This window comes from Sinohyriopsis cumingii, chromosome 11 (assembly GCF_028554795.1).
Source record: "Sinohyriopsis cumingii isolate HCF-2022 chromosome 11, ASM2855479v2, whole genome shotgun sequence".
In the NCBI taxonomy this organism is placed as follows: domain Eukaryota; kingdom Metazoa; phylum Mollusca; class Bivalvia; order Unionida; family Unionidae; genus Sinohyriopsis; species Sinohyriopsis cumingii.
This window is the reverse complement of record NC_142971.1, coordinates 8134101-8147455: the sequence shown is the minus strand read 5'-3', so window position 1 is coordinate 8147455 and position 13355 is coordinate 8134101. Positions and strand designations below refer to the sequence as shown.

Below are 13355 nucleotides of genomic sequence, written 5' to 3'. Positions count from 1 at the left end.
GAGGCCATTGTCGAAGAGGGAAGGATGAAAGAGGAGGAGGAAAGAAGAAAAAAAGAAGAGGAGGAAAAGGAGAGAGGAAATTTCAGAATCCCAGAGACAGAAAATTGGGATTCTGAAGCCACTTATCCTGCCTCTGCTCTCCCCCAAAAAAGAGTGAAAAGAGGCTGGGGAAGAAGATGTTTGTGTGGTGCCAGGCCAGGAAGGTGCCAGCATTAGATACGTGCATCTGGAGTTAAAAACAAACAGCCCTTTTCAGGGCTACCCAAACCTTTAGAAAAGAAATAGTAATCGATTTGCCAATGTGTGTATGTAGAGTAGTGTCAATATATACACTGACTCTTTTTTTTTTCTTGTGTGTGTGTGTGTGTGTGTTTGTTTGTTTGTAAGCGCTCACATACATTTGTGTGGATAGTAGATTTGGGTTTCATTTTAATGCTTTGCATGTGTGAATAGTAGATTAGGGGTTTGTTATTGATGCTTCACGTATGTGGATAGTAGATCATATGAAATGAGAAAAGTAGGGGATGTTTTCCTTCACGTCCGCACGTTTTAAGTGATGATATAGGTAATATAACTTTTGGGCTTTAGGGGGATGTTTTCCATCACGTCCGCGCTTTTCGTATAAGAACCCACAGTATTCGCCATTCAAACCATTCTACAGAGAATAAGAAAGAAGATGACTTCAAACCAACTTGATAAAATGAAAACATTGCAAGACGTCCTGGACAATTTGGGTATGATGGAGCAAATGTTAGTGAGGCTAAACGAGGATCACTATTCTTATAGTCCCCATTGAGTGAAGATGGAGATCAACAATTTAAGAAAAGTAAAGGACATGATCAGTGCTCTGATGAAAGAAATAAAGGAGGAGAAGGAGGATGAAGAGGAAAGGATAAGGATGAGAGAATGGAATGAAAAAATTGAAAAAGAAGAAGAAAATGAGAAGAGGAAGAAAGAAGAGGAGGAATAGCAGAAAGAAGAGAAAAAGGAGGAAGAAAAGAAAGAAAAGAAGAGAAAAAGTGTAGGACAGAAAATAAGAAGCTGGTGGAGAAATAGAAGAAATTAGAAGAAGAAGAAACCCAAAGGCCCTTTTCAGGGCCACCCACATTTCTCGAAAAGAGATCGACTTTTAATTGCCTACCCCTTTTTTTATTTAATATATGTGTGTGTGTGTGTGTTCTATCCCTCTCCCCTGTTCCCTTTCCATAGACCCCTCAAGTCGGGACCTTATTAAAATAGGGTCCTGACCCTGTTCCATTTTGTCGCTCAACAGACCCACGATTTATTCCCCATGTTAATTTCCCTTGTCGCTCAACAGACCCAAAATATATTCCCATGTTAAATTTCCCTTGACGCCAAAGTGACCCAGGGGTTTTCATAATGTTAAATTTCCCATTGACGCCAAAGTGACCCAGGGTATTTTTTAATGCCAATTCCCCTTGACGCTAAAGTGACCCCATTTACTACTTACAAGTCTTGATCTTGAATAAAGTACAAGTCATACAGATCATTTAGGAGTTCAGTTCTGGTTATTGAACTGGGTGGAGACTTTGATATCACATTGATCTTGAATAAAGTACAAGTCATACGGGTCATCTAGGAGTTCAGTTCTGGTTATTGAACTGGGTGGAGATTTTGATATCACATTGATCTTGAATAAAGTACAAGTCATACGGGTCATCTAGGAGTTCAGTTCTGGTTATTGAACTGGGTGGAGACTTTGATATCACATACCTTTACATCACAATTATTCAGTTTATTGATCAATATTTCTTGGAAGGACATTTTATAAACATCACAAACAAGTCATATGACAAGATTAATGTTAATGTATGTGGACATTTTTGGGTGTAGTCAATCGAGATCAGGTCACATGTTGGAAAAATATTGTATTAAACTGTATTGGTTATGATCTCTCCTTTTCTTGGGTCCGTTTGGCATTATATAAAGGGCCCTAGTAACCAATGATTAGTCCGGAATTTGTTTAAGAACTATTAAAGATGCAGAACACCAGAAAATCAGGAATGAACAGACTTTGGTTAAACTTTATTAGCATTTAATTTTAGAACAACAATTAATATCTGCTTTAAGATAAGTAAATGCATCTACATGAATGACCACACTGATGTACACGTTAGTAAGCAATACCGTAACCACAGATCCACCACAGCCCCTTGAGTGGGAATCTTGTTATTTACAGAGCCCCAGAGGAATAAGGGCAGACTCAGAAATGCATACAGGTTGCACAAATGTAACTCAATTTGTTATGCAAAGTAAGTGTATATACCCTAAGGTAGATGCTATGAATAACGTCTGAATTATTAATCAGGGCTTAGTCCCCAAGGGCAGAGTGAGATTCAGAAGGTAATTTTCGTTGTATAAATGTCTCATCATTTTGTGCATAGACATTATTCTGAGAACATATAGCACATGGCACCAATAATTTTGCTTAATATTACATATTGCATTAATATTCAAACAATACTTTATTTCCTGTGTAGAGGCCATCAAATTTTCAGGACTGGCTTTTTGTTGCTACTAGTTTGACTCCATGGATGCATGCATGAAGAGGGGTGTCACTGTCCAGAAAAAGAAAACTAATTAGAAATGCATACCCAACACAAATAGACTTTATATGTACATATATCCAGTGCCATTATATCTGCACAATCAAAATGGAGAACAAACACAAGAATATAACCAGTATTCAATGTTTGTAAAAGAATCTATCAAAACATTATCATGTTAGCATTCTTTATTTGCAAGCAGAGATATAATACTGTCTTGTTTACACATGGCTCTGAAAATGGTGTGTGCATGTCTGTCTGTTTGAGATTTTAAAGTTATAGGCAGTATGTTGATAATTCTCATTTGCACATATAACTGGACAGCAAGAAAATTTATTTAAATCAATGTAAAAGAGTGGGTAAATGATAGTATTGTAAATCTATAATTGATGTTAAATAACTCCAAGTTTTAACTTATCTGGCTGTAAGGCCAATGTTTTTTAAAATTATTTATAACATCCAAAGAGGATAAAAGGGCATTGTAAATCTCTTTGATATTAAATAACTCCAAAATTAAGCTTACCTGGCTGTAAAGCCGATGGTCCTGCAATTGCTTATCTCAAAAACCACTGTACCAGTAACAGCCAATTTTGATTGAGAGCATCCTCATCAATTGTGGATGCTTTTACTAAAACTAGATAAATCTTTGACAACTTCAAAAAAAAATGCAATGGAACTAGACCAGATTTGACATAAAGCTTGAAAGACTTTCAAAGTTTTACATTCATGAATAATGGCAATCCACCATTAAATATGGCTGATATTATACTAAAAATAGAAAAATATTTGAGGAACTTGATATAATCTCAAAATGCTCCTCAAAATTTAACTCTCTTTGACAGGAAGTGTCTAGGCATAAAGACCTTTCATTTTGGAATAAATATTGCCAATTTACCAACATATACATCTGTGACTACCATTGTTAAAATAATGTTACAATTTTATCATGATTTCCACTAAAATAATTAGTCAGCAGAATTATACAAAACGTTACAGAATACAGGCCTAAAGGCCTTCAATATTTGTTATAAATGATGGCTACTGTGACTGAAAACAAAAAAACCTTGAATGACTTCTCAATACACCACTCAGCTAATTGGACCAAATTTGACAAAAAGTGACAAAGCTAGAAGGACTTTAAAATTGTTATAGATGATGCCAATCAGATTTCCAATGTGGCTGTTGTTGATACAAAGAGAAAAATATTTAAATAGCTTTTTATGAGTTTAAAAAGATAACTTCTCAACAGAATACTTATCTTTAACATGAAGCACTCTGGCATAAAGACCTTTCTCTAATGGATAGGTGACATTGATGTGCCATTAATTTGGATGAAGATGCAGAAAATATAAAAACTGAAAGATTTGTTTTCATACCATATGCAGTGAATGGCATTGGAAGATACTTACATATTTAGCATCCTGTTGGCCCAGATTTCTTGGCCAGCTGCATTTGGCATGGGCTGTTAGGTAGATGTCAGACGGGTGACTTGCATTGACCTCACATGGGTCTCTTGTTTGAAGGAATAAAGTCCATTGTGAAGAGGAATTCACTGACAGTATAGGTTGTTACTCTGGTTTTGGTGAATATAATTAGTACATGAAAAAAGTCCACATAGGTATATGAAAAACAATGGATCAACTGGAATGTAAACACTATGAAAATATATAGATGAAAATAGCTATAACTAACAAATGAATACAAAAAACAAGGGTTTATGTTGTTTTCAAAGACAAAAATTGTTAGAAATTATATGATTTATTTTCAAAAATACACTTGGATAAAGAAATTACCATGTCTCTGTTATAATAAATATATATATATATATATATATATATATATATATATATATATATATATATATATATATATATATATATATATATAAAGAGAGAGAGAATTTACAGTGGATGCTTTTTTTACTCAGGTATTTCTATGCATACCCATTCAATTTATTTATTCAGCTTCAGTCAAAATGCAGGAGTTGCTGTGGCTGAGTGGTTAGTGTTCTGGTCTTGTGACCAGGTTGGTGCATATTCAAATCCTGCCCAGATCAAACTAGGTTAGCCCCTATGTTGTGTCTCTGGGCAAGGTACTTTGATAAATTTTAATGTGTCGATGAGCTGTTACACTTAAACCAATTAAGATGCACCATACAATTGATACACAAACATTAGACCATCTAATTATCCCTGCTTTATGGATTTTGTTGTTTTGATAAATTTTTATATGTTTCTTTTATTTACTCTGCTTTTTAAAAACAAAATTTTATTTAGTTATTTTCATGTTCTAATCAATGTCAGTATGTGCAGCAGTTGTTTGTAAAGACTTGTAGGAAATATGTTAATCCGATTGTTCAGTTTTGCTCGTAACATTGGAACAAGAAATTTAGGAAGACAAGCACTGCATGTACTGTGCTAATGTAAGGAGGAATTTCAGTTGCTATAAACTACACAGAATGATGTCAGTTCATTAGTGGTGTAGAAAGAAACCCAGGACCCCCTCTTCCCATTGCAGGGGTTGTAACTATGTCACTGCTGTTCATCTGTAATATAAAAAGTACATGTTGTGCATTTCTTTTAATAGTGATATATATTTTTTGTTGTAGTGGGATCCAATGATAACAACTCTGCCAGGACTGTACATGCTATCAGTTGGAGTTCTGGCCCCTCTTGGACCATTATTGTCTTTGGATTCAGCACAGATTTGTTCCCCTCTTACCCTTAGATTAATGAATGTGTTCTTTTGCCTGAGCAATTTCTGCCTGATCTACACAATATTGAAAAGGATGTGTAAGGTAAGAAAAATGCAGTAGTAAATATTTGGCACACTGATATTCCAGTAACACTGGAAGTGTGTAGGTCAGACATATGAAAACATTACTGTAGCTGTCCTGGTATGGATGGCCACTTTCTGAACAGCTTAGTTCCTCTCAACATGGTAGTATTATAATGATGTGTGTACCTAACTTTGGTGCACAAGTGGATTAAGATTTAAGGGACATCCTGACGCGTGTCTTAATATATGTCTGTATGTATTATTATAGCTACATTAGACTACATATTAGATGGTTTATTTCAACACATGTAGTTTTATCCATGGCAGCCATGTGGGGCACATGCCCCCTGTGCCTCCACCTTAATCTGGTACTGCTCTGGTGTGCTAGGTCCAGCATTTGATTCTGAGCAGTTCTGGTTTATCCTCTCCTGTTTAGATATGTTTAAGTTATTTACAGTTGTGTACTTCAATCTTTTGTAAATGTTTTTTGTTTTTTATACAAGAAAATTGAAACAATAACTTTCTTCTGCAAGTATAATTTTATTTCAGTGCAGGTTGTAGGTGTTAATTTTTTCAGGTTAATGAAACTTAAATAGTATCTTTGATATGAGAAGTATTTTTATGACCCACTGGAAATTGATCACTATAATTTATCTTTAACATGACCACTAAAAAGACAAATTTTCTCGAAGGACCAAATCTTTTGTATCATTTAATGTTTGATCTATCTTCATAACCAAGGGTCACCAAACCACTTTGTTCTTCATATACCCCTGGTATTTGTAGGTAGCTGAAACTGTTTTGAACAGGTGTCGTCTAACAGATGAATGATTTACTGTCAGTAGAAAGCAAGACAGTTGGACCACTCCAGTGGCCTAGTGGTTAGAGTGTCTGCCTCAGATGTGGGAGATCGTGGGTTTGATCCCTGGCCGAGTCATACCAAAGACTTACAAAAATGGTACTAACAGCTGCCTCACTTGGCGTTCAGCATTAAGAGGTTAGTGTTAGGACTGGTCGGCCTGGTGTCAGGATAATGTGACTGGGTGGGACATCATGCTACATGTCTGCGGCATGATGCTCCAGTGTTAGACATCACTATAAACTGCCACACTGCAGACATCATAGTGATATGACTGAAAAATTGTTAAAGCTACGTTAAAAATCCAAATCACACACACACACAAGACAGTCGATTACACATCATGGATTCAGTATGATTACTTCCAATATGTCCACATTCCATTACTTGATAGTAAAAGTTGCTATGTGTATGGTTTAAAATAGAGAAACTGACATCACTTCTGTCCTAGGTAAATAGAGTGAGCAGTCCAATTGAATCACTTTCTTTTCACAGCTTCCAATCAATAAGAGGATTGGTAGAATATGTTTTGGCTAGATACATTTGCCAAGAGTTGATTTGAAATGAATAGGACAATGATTCTTGAGTAGTGAAGATGCTTTTAACCAAAGTTGTTGTTGTCGTAGGGTTTATTGCCATTTTTCAGCATAAGATAGGCTATACATGGCATCCAGTATAAATGGTGGAGTAAGAATCATGGAAAAGCCTGGAAAGACCCACCGACCAATGAGAAGCTACTGGCAAGCTTTCTCACCTACCTACATTGGTCGAGCCCAAGACTTGAACTCACATAGACAGTGGTGAGATGGCAGTGATCTGTAACGGTGTACTGGCAAGCTTTCTCACCTACCTACATTGGTCGAGCCCAAGACTTGAACTCACATAGACAGTGGTGAGATGGCAGTGATCTGTAACGGTGTACTGGCAAGCTTTCTCACCTACCTACATTGGCCGAGCCCAAGACTTGAACTCACATAGACAGTAGTGAGATGGCAGTGATCTGTAACGGTGAGCTCTTTAGACTTTGACCAAAGTAATGCAGATGATAGGAACAAAGGATGCACTCATGGTGTGCAACATTAGATGTCTGTGGATACTTGAGACAAAATTCGTAGAATCTTAAACTTTCGATAGTAAAGCCCGTAAGAGAGAGATGAAATATCAAGGTAATTGACATTGAATGAAAAGATTTTTTAATTTACAATAATACTTTTAGTTCTAGACCACTTACCTGAACCCAAGTTTGTGGTGGACTTGCACTAGACCTAAGGAACAAGCCAGTGGAAAGGTCAGTGGTCTGGGTTATTGTGACTCAAGGAAAAATGGGGTTTGCACAAAAGCATCTGTACTAGAGTAGGTTCCTTAATCAAACATTGTGGATGGCTTACGCTTAGGGTAAAAGAGAAACCCATAGAATTTGGGGACTAACGGTCAAGGGTCACAGTCATGATAAGACAGATAAGTAAATATTTGCTTCAGAATGTCATTATTTAATACTTAGGCAGATACTCTGCTTCATTTGCACAGAATATAGGCATGTACTTGATGTATGGCAGTTCTCCATTATAACAGAGAGATATACAAGAGTCATTGCTTTGTTTACTGCTGGATCAATGGAGTCTGTCTTGCTTTGCATGTTTTTGTCTTAATTGTCATGTTTTATAAATTTCACAGAGATATTATAAGTTGGCCAATAATGTTTAAAGTATTTTTACTACAAAAAAAGGATATATACCAGTGTTCATTTTTGAGTATTAGCATAGAGCAGTTTTTGTGAAGATCTTTTTCTTCCTCTTTTGACATGTTATCTCAAGCTGAAAAGAGGAAAAAATGCCTTGGTAAACCATAGTTGAAAATGTTGGGGATTGTGTAATTTTAACATGCTAAAAGATACCTATTAAAGCATTTTATTTATTCTTTGGTACATAATAATTGTCATGTTGAAAAATGCTTGAAATGGTATGTTTACACTTTCTTTTTCAGGATACTTCTGAGCACAGTGATGTATTTTTGAAGGCACTTACGCTGACTTCCTTTCCCTTGCTGTATTTTTTCAGTTTCCTTTATTACACAGACTCTGGTTCTACATTCTTTGTGCTGATTATGTATCTCTTTTGTCTTCAAAATAACCAAACTGTGGCAGCCATCATGGGAGCTTTGGCTATTTTATTCAGGCAGACAAACATAGTTTGGGTTGTCTTCATTGCTGGATTTGCAGTGAGCAGACGACTTTTGGAAGAGTTGAAACTGGAGAAAAAAGACCTGAGAGAGGAACTGACATCAGATCAGGAAATTCTTAAAGTTACCTTTGATCTTCTGTTTAGTAGAACCAGGCAAGGACAAAGGAGATTCATCAGACTGTTATGGGATGTTGTAAAGGATACATGGATGTATATGATAATTGGGATTGGTTTCATAGTTTTTCTTTATATTAATGAAGGCATTGTGGTTGGGGATAGATCACATCATAAGCCCTGCTTTCATTTTCCACAGATGTTTTATTTTATATCTTTTGCAAACTTTTTTGCATCCTTTCATTTGATTTCGCCTGAGAAAGTATTTGATTGGTTAAAATTTTGCATGAAAAAAACACTTTTGACCCTTAGTTTTCTTGGTGTAAGCTTTGCATTGGTTGGTAATTTCACTTATGTGCATGAATATATTTTGGCAGATAACAGACACTACACATTTTATGTTTGGCATAAAATTTACAAACAACATCCATATGTAAAATACATTCTTATCCCAATGTATTACTGTTTTGCATACAACATTGTAATGAGTTTGAAGCACAAAAATATATTCTGGAGGATGCTGTTCTTCTTATGCACTTCACTTACTATTGTTCCGCAAAAGATTCTGGAATTTCGTTACTTTATCATTCCATATCTGATTTTTAGAATGAACATGAAATCTGAGTTCAGATCAGGCCTGGTGCTAGAACTGCTCCTGTACATGACATTGAATATTGTTACTTTGTATCTTTTTACCCAGAAACCATTCATTTGGAGTAACTCTGATCAGCTGCAAAGATTTATGTGGTAGTCTTCAAATTGCATCTAAAACAATGATGGGGGTCAGATTTTTATGGATTTATGATGTACAGAAAGTGTTGAGCAGTACTAAAGGTAATATTATGTTCCTAAGGGAACATAAAGTTCACATGATATTCAGTACTAAGTGAGCATGATGTTCATATAACAAACAGTACTATAAGAAATAGATGTTCACATGACAGACAATACTAAGTGAACATGATGTTACTAAGTGAACATGATGTTCACATGACAGACAGTACTAAGTGAGCATGATGTTCACATATGACACACAATACAAGAAAACATGTTCACATGACATACTGTACAAAGAGATCATGATGTTCACATGACAGACAATTCTAAGTGAGCATCATGTTCACGTGACATTCAGTACTGAGTGAGCATGATGCTCATATGACAGACAGTACTATGAGAACATGATGTTCAAGTGACATTCATTACTAAATAAGCATGGTGTTCAAATGACAGTACAAGAGAACATCATGTTTAAATAACAGTACTAAGTGAGCATGAGATTCACATGACAGTACAAAAGAACATCATGTTTAAATAACAGTACTAAGTGAGCATGAGATTCACATGACACAATACAAGAGAACATCATTATCATATGACAGTACTAAGAGAACATGCTGTTCACTTAACAGAAGGTACTAAGAGAGCATGATGTTCACATGATGGACAATGCTATGCAAACATGATGTTCACATTACTAAGTGAGCATGATGTTCACATGACAGTACTAAGAGGACATGATGTTCACATCACTACTAACATGATGTTCACATGAAGACTACTAAGTGAGCATGGTATTCACATGACATTACTAAGAGAACATGATGTTCACATGACACACACTGCAAGAGAAAATGATGTTCATCTGACAAAATACTAAGAGAAAATGCTAAATCATTTTTGGTGCACAGTGGAATCTCTGAAAAATCATGTCATAGAAATACTATTCATTGGTTCAGATAATTGCTTACCTCAAAACATTTCTGGTACCTCACAGAATGTTTTGTTGGCTTATATTATATGAAACTTCATCTCTTGAAGTGAACTGCTAAGACCTTTAAAGTTCTGTGTACCAAGATTCTGCTATATCATGGAGGTTGCTTTTTAGGAATAGAACCAGAGAGCTAATGTATTCTTTAGAGTTGTGAGCTATTGTAACTTCATCTAACAATAAAGTGAAAGTTTAGTGTGTGACACAATTTCTTCGTATATTTTAAAGTTTTTCAAACAAATAACAATTTATTACCAAATGGTACTTTATACTTGAGACATAAACTAAAGCAGAAAATGTAAAATATGAAGTAACAAAAGATGTGTTTCTTGAACCATATGAATACCACAATGACTAATTCTTGGAACACAAACAAATAATTCTTTTTGTCATGTCCCAAGATTTATATGCATTTAAAAATATTATTTTCAGTGTTGCAAAACTTACAGATGTATATTAAAAAAATGTCATTGTCAAAGCAAAATTGGCAATACTGTCATTGTCAAAGCAAAATTGGCAATACTGTCATTGTCAAAGCAAAATTGGCAATACTGTCATTGTCAAAGCAAAATTGGCAATACTGTCATTGTCAAAGCAAAATTGGCAATACTGCACACAGCAGTGACAATCTCTTCTTCATTTGCCACATTAATAAACTACTACAATTATTTTTATGTTTTTATTTTGCATGTGCATATTTTCTAAATTTTCCAACATGAAATAAAAGAAAGGTAAATAAAACCTTCACTAATTCTCGGGGCACTTAGAGCTTACCATGTGACCTGTACTGTATATTGTATACAAACAGTATGGTGCAAATTGTATGTAGTATTACTTACATCCTTGTTTATAACTAAAAATACTAGATGTAGATTTTGCTTTATTCATTGTTTTTACCAAATCTCATTTAAACAAGATGTCCATTGCTGTTTACCCACACACTCAAAAGTTATCATTTTTCAGAGATATAAGCAATCCAGCAAAGTGATGTAAATCATATGAAAAGACACATTTTTAATCATACAAGGCGCATAACCAGCATATGGTATATTCACATAACTGATCATCATTGATACATTTTAGTTTTGTGTTTTGACTTACCCTATCACAAATTCATAACTTTCAACACAGTATTTGTTCCACTTTTAATTTTGGCCAGCTGGTTGTGTCAGCATTTCACTTTGTTTATAGTTGGCAGATCTGTCTTTTGTTTTCAGACAGGAGGCCAGGTAATTGTTTCAGCCATGATACTGACTTGTGAAAAGAGGGATTTTGTCTGGCAGCAATGCCGGTACTCATTTATTATACACAATTAATCCACACCAGTTAACTGTTGTAAAATCTAAAGTGGATTGAGCTGGATGAGATGCTATGCATGATAGTGGTACTAAATTATATGGCCCCCAAAGCTGATATTGGACTGATCAGCCATTGGCTATTATTATCAGTCAGTGAAGGTATGAATACTACTTCGGTTGAGTACCAAGATTACTGTAACCAAGTAAATAGGTACTTATTTATGGTCACTTACATCAAAGCAAATGACTGAATATTTAAGGTTTTAAAATTATTCTCAAGGAATTATTTCTGAAACTTCTGTATTGTATTTTGAAGGTATTTAAGTTTAGCACAATGGTGCCTATAATTCGAATCAAAGGGATGTACATCTTTCAGTGCAAGTCAAAAGCTTCAATGTAAATGTGGTGATGCCGTAATGTAAACATGTTCACTAAATATGAGTGTTGAACCAAATGCTATTGTTGTTTGTTCTTGTCATACTAAAAGCACTTTTAATGAATTAGGTATTTACATTTTCTGAGCAAAATAAAAACATAAATACTGGTGTATTGATACAATATTCTAATGCAATAATGCTTAAACAAAGAACCATAAACTGAAGACAAAAGAGATAGGTTACTGTTGTAAATGCTTACAGCAACCCACAAATGCTCAACTCCTGTCATCGATCAAATTAAACATATATTAATCGGGTAGAAATATTAAGGAAACAGGAAACTTAAATGTATTTATTGACTTTTAAAACAAATTATATAAATTTATAACATTCCCATGTAATAATTCATGATCATAGTCCCTTAACAACCATGGTAAATGTTTGTTTTTTAATAAATTGTGATTGAGAAAATACATTGATCGTTTATTATAACAAAATTGTGAAGGCGTCCCAAGACTTACAGTACTTGAAAACATTGCTATAATTTTGTATTCCAACATTTATAGGTAATAAAAAAATTACCTTTGAAAATAATTTAGGGTGTCCCAAGACTTTTAGTGTTCCAAGATTTACAGTCATTACTGTATGGTTTGAAGGTTGTTGCATCCTATTTATTCCTTCATATATTGAATGTTTGAATCCAAGAAATAAAATTTTACTCGCCTGCATTATCTTGTCTTGATATAAAACCATTCTTGACATTGGCTCCAGCTCTTAATGTTTGCAAAAAGACATATGGTAAATGTGGATAACTCAAACATCAATCACTTAAATGTTAGCTATCACTTGAAAGACTTGCTTTGTCCATGTTTCTCTTCCCAGTGACCTACATAAACTTAAAACTGCCAAAAACAAGAAGAAAAAAAATTGGGTCCTGCATCACTTTGAGTTTTTAAAGCTTTTTTTTTTGTGTGTATTGATTCTGCTTTTGTCATCAGATTTTTTTCTTCATTTAACTCTTTTTCTCTTGATTTCCCTATCATTCAGACATGTAGATAGGATTTCTCTCAGCATTTGTTGCTAACGTGTTTGTTTTGTTCTAGTGCACCTGGCAAAAGCCCAAGCAAGCTTATGGTATGGTCCTATGACTCATGGGTTATCCATCCATCTGTCAATGCTTCTTTGTGAACATGCTAGGGGCTTTATTTCTGATCAAATTTCAGTTGGACATTGTAAGCTTACAGTATCAAGACCTCAAAACTAGTTTAGTTATCAGTGATATCCACACATTAACAAGGTGATCTTGCATCAATGTGGCTGAGCTTGTGTGCATTCTAGAGGCCATATTTCTCGTCTCATTTTGGTCAGTTTCTGTATTTAAGCATAAATCATTAAGATCTTGGATAACTTT

The 13355-nt window shown here is 34.8% G+C and overlaps 1 protein-coding gene across 1 annotated transcript in view; it reads left to right on the top strand.

The window, feature by feature from the left end:
• Positions 1-12672, top strand: part of LOC149787578 (dol-P-Glc:Glc(2)Man(9)GlcNAc(2)-PP-Dol alpha-1,2-glucosyltransferase-like) — a 28391-nt gene extending 15719 nt beyond the window's left edge. The window contains exons 2-3 of the mRNA XM_089973749.1: positions 5176-5364; positions 8188-12672. Coding sequence (XP_089829875.1) covers positions 5176-5364; positions 8188-9249 — 1251 coding nt within the window. The 3' untranslated portion in view covers positions 9250-12672. The remainder of the gene's footprint in view (positions 1-5175; positions 5365-8187) is intronic.
• Positions 12673-13355: the final 683 nt, after the last annotated feature.